The following is a 3,187-nucleotide window of genomic DNA, read 5'->3' on the forward strand; positions in this document are numbered from 1 at the left end:
ATATATATATGTATGTATGTATGTATGTATGTATGTATGTATGTATGTATGTATGTACGTATGTACGTACGTATGTATGTATGTGTGTGTGTGTGTGTGTGTGTGTGTGTGTGAGCATACATGGATACATGCCTATATATTTTATTTTTGCAGCAAAATGTCCACAACTTCCAAATTCTATTCTGTCGATGGAGTTGGAGTCTTGTAAAAGTCTATATTACCAAACTGACTACGTGAGAAATCTCAAATGTAACGGAAATAGATTTGATAAAGAATATTTAAAAAGTAAGTTAGCTTTTATTACCATTTATTTTTTGTCATTCCCTTGATTATATTTCAGTTATACAGCGTTGACCAACTTAGAGATGTATATAACTCTGTATAAGATAAACGCATTGTTTTCAAATGAGAAAATTTAAGATCAGAACTGAAAGGCACTCCATCTAACTCAAAGAGTGTTATTTAGTACGATATCCAGACACAAAATAATGACCCCTCAGCCAGTCGTGATATTCCACGAATTTACCAATAATGATTCGTCTTTTCAAAATTGATCTAAACAATGTTACTTTTATTACAAAGATAAATACAGATATATCCAATATCATCCCTCGTAAATTCTTGATTTATTAAAATAATATCCACCCCAAGAGGATGTATTATAATTATCAAATAGAAATTATGAACAGCTTCACTTTGAAAGGGAAGACAATCTGAACAATCAAGAATTCTCCAGTGTTGACATATCACTAAGGAAAAGGGCTGGTTTATTATCTGAAGATAAGTGGACAGATGACGTGTGTTTCTGGCTCAGTAGCCTTCGTCGGCATAACAGTTGTCTAACCTTATTCCCAGAGGCTAAGGGGCTTAGACTTACGCGATTTACATAATTTTTATGCCAGACGATTACAAATATTAAGTGAGATGTAGGCATCGTGCCGGCAGAAACGTTAGTACGCCGGGAAAATTGCTTCGCGGCATTCTGACTGTCTTTGCGTTCCGAGTTCAAATTCCCCCGAGGTCGACTTTGCCTTATCCTTTTGGAGTCGAAAAAATAAGTACCAATGGAACACTGGAGTCGATTTAATTGACTATCTCCTTCTCAGAATTGCTGACCTTGTGCCAAAAGTTGAAACTAATATTAACTGAGATGAGGGGCTGCGAGCTAACAGAATAGTTTGCACGGCGGGCGAAACGCTTAGCAGCATTTCGTTCGTCTGCACGTTCTGATTTCAAATTCCACCGAAGTCGACTCAGCTTTTCATCCCTTCTGGATCGATAAAATAAGTACCAGTTGAGTACTGGGGTCGATGTAACCGACCTAGTCCCTTTTCCAAAACTGCTGGCCTTGTGCCAACATTTGAAACCAATTTTAATTGAGATACTGACATAAAAGAGAATTAAATCTAATGTTCGGTCGTATCTGAACTGATACTTCATTTTCTTCCTTTAAAGTAAGTCTAATCGAAAAAATATCTTGAAATTGTTTCCCTTACAGAAAAGAAACAATATCATTGAAGAAAACATGCACAAGTGCTTTGTTCATAAACATTTATTTAAATTCGTAAGTAGAGGCGCGGAGCAGTGACGGAAAGAATACAAAATTAAACAATGCTCAAAAAAGACACTGAAAAAGGATATAGATTTTAAAAATAACTAATTCGAAGTAAATATGATGTAAATTTGAAATAATGTAAAGACTATGAAAAAATACTTAATTGAAATAATTATGTAAATTTGTGTAGAGTATATTTTTACTGGAGTGAAAATGTAATATTGTGAAGTTATATATTGGTTTCAAATTCTGGCACAAAGCCAGCAATATAGCAGAGGGCGTAAGTCGATTATAACGACCCCCAGCGTTCAACTAGTACTTGTTTCATCGATTCCAAGGTGATGAAAAGCAAAGTCTTTGGACTCAGAACGTACAGACAGGGGAAATGCTTGTTAGTAATTTGTCCGGAATGCTAACGATTTTATCAGTTCGCTGCCTTTAGACTATATTAGTAGTAATTTCTTTTTTACCAAGGTTTTTAAAAATTATTGAGAATTGCAATGGCGTTTTATTTCTTCTCTTATGTTTACGTGTCATATATTGAACCCCATGAAAAAATTTACATTAATAGTATTTTGAATTTTTTTAACAATAATAATCTGAATTATTCTTTCCTATTTCTTTGAAGTTCAAATTAAAAATTGTTCACGATCAACTGCTCCCAAACCTTCCAGAGAATGTGACTTCAGTTATGATTCTGATAAAGCAACAGAATGGACAACAAACAAGGAGGGTGCAGGAGCTTGGATTAAATTCTATTTCGATGCTGTCTACTCAATATCTAGAATATCTTTGTATCAAAGGACTGGCTGTTGGGAGCAGATAGAAAATATAACCGTTAATACTGACGATGGAAAAGTAGGTTTTCTTTTCTGTTTCTTTTTATAATTCGCAACACGAAAACAGCAGTTAGATACAAATACATACGCACACGCACACACACACACACACACACACACACACACACACACACACACACACACACACACACACACACACACACACACACACACACACACACACACACACACACACACACACACAGACATGGTAAATGAAAGACGGAAGATGGAATATACGAGAATTTTTATTAATCACGATAATTGTTTCGACACATCTAGCATCGCTCCCTCACGGATGGGACACTTAACAACTGATTCAGAAGCATCCGATGATGCAGATGTGTCTGATCGGGTGATAAATAGATATAACTCGCTAAAATAACAGTTCCGCAATTTATCTTCTCATTTCATAGAAAGAAAAGCAGCAAAGCAAAGGATATATCTTCATTTATATAGATGATCAAAAATAAAATAACAGATGCAAAAACGAAACAAACACGCAATGCAGAAAGAAAAGTATTAAAAATAACCGTTAACAGATATGGATGTATAAACACCCTAGCGCAAGCTGAATGGCGCGTGTACACTCGCTCATACAAGCATCCACGAAAATGGAAGCATACGCACACGTGTGGTTTGGTGCACACACATTCACATAGCAAGTTAAATAGCTACTTGGTGTTTATAAGAATGGGGAGGTTACAACTAAAATTAATTCATCTATACCTTAAAGTAAATTGTGTGTGTGTGTGTGTGTGTGTGTGTATACTCGTGTGTATGTATATATATA

The 3,187-nt window shown here is 35.3% G+C and overlaps 1 protein-coding gene across 2 annotated transcripts in view; it reads left to right on the forward strand.

The window, feature by feature from the left end:
• Positions 1-3,187, forward strand: part of LOC106869236 (uncharacterized) — a 26,820-nt gene that overhangs the window by 8,122 nt on the left and 15,511 nt on the right. For both annotated transcript variants that reach the window (XM_014914886.2, XM_052965930.1), the window contains exons 2-3: positions 154-285; positions 2,184-2,413. In XM_014914886.2, coding sequence (XP_014770372.2) covers positions 154-285; positions 2,184-2,413 — 362 coding nt within the window. The remainder of the gene's footprint in view (positions 1-153; positions 286-2,183; positions 2,414-3,187) is intronic.

This window comes from Octopus bimaculoides, chromosome 2 (genome assembly GCF_001194135.2).
Source record: "Octopus bimaculoides isolate UCB-OBI-ISO-001 chromosome 2, ASM119413v2, whole genome shotgun sequence".
NCBI classification, from domain to species: domain Eukaryota; kingdom Metazoa; phylum Mollusca; class Cephalopoda; order Octopoda; family Octopodidae; genus Octopus; species Octopus bimaculoides.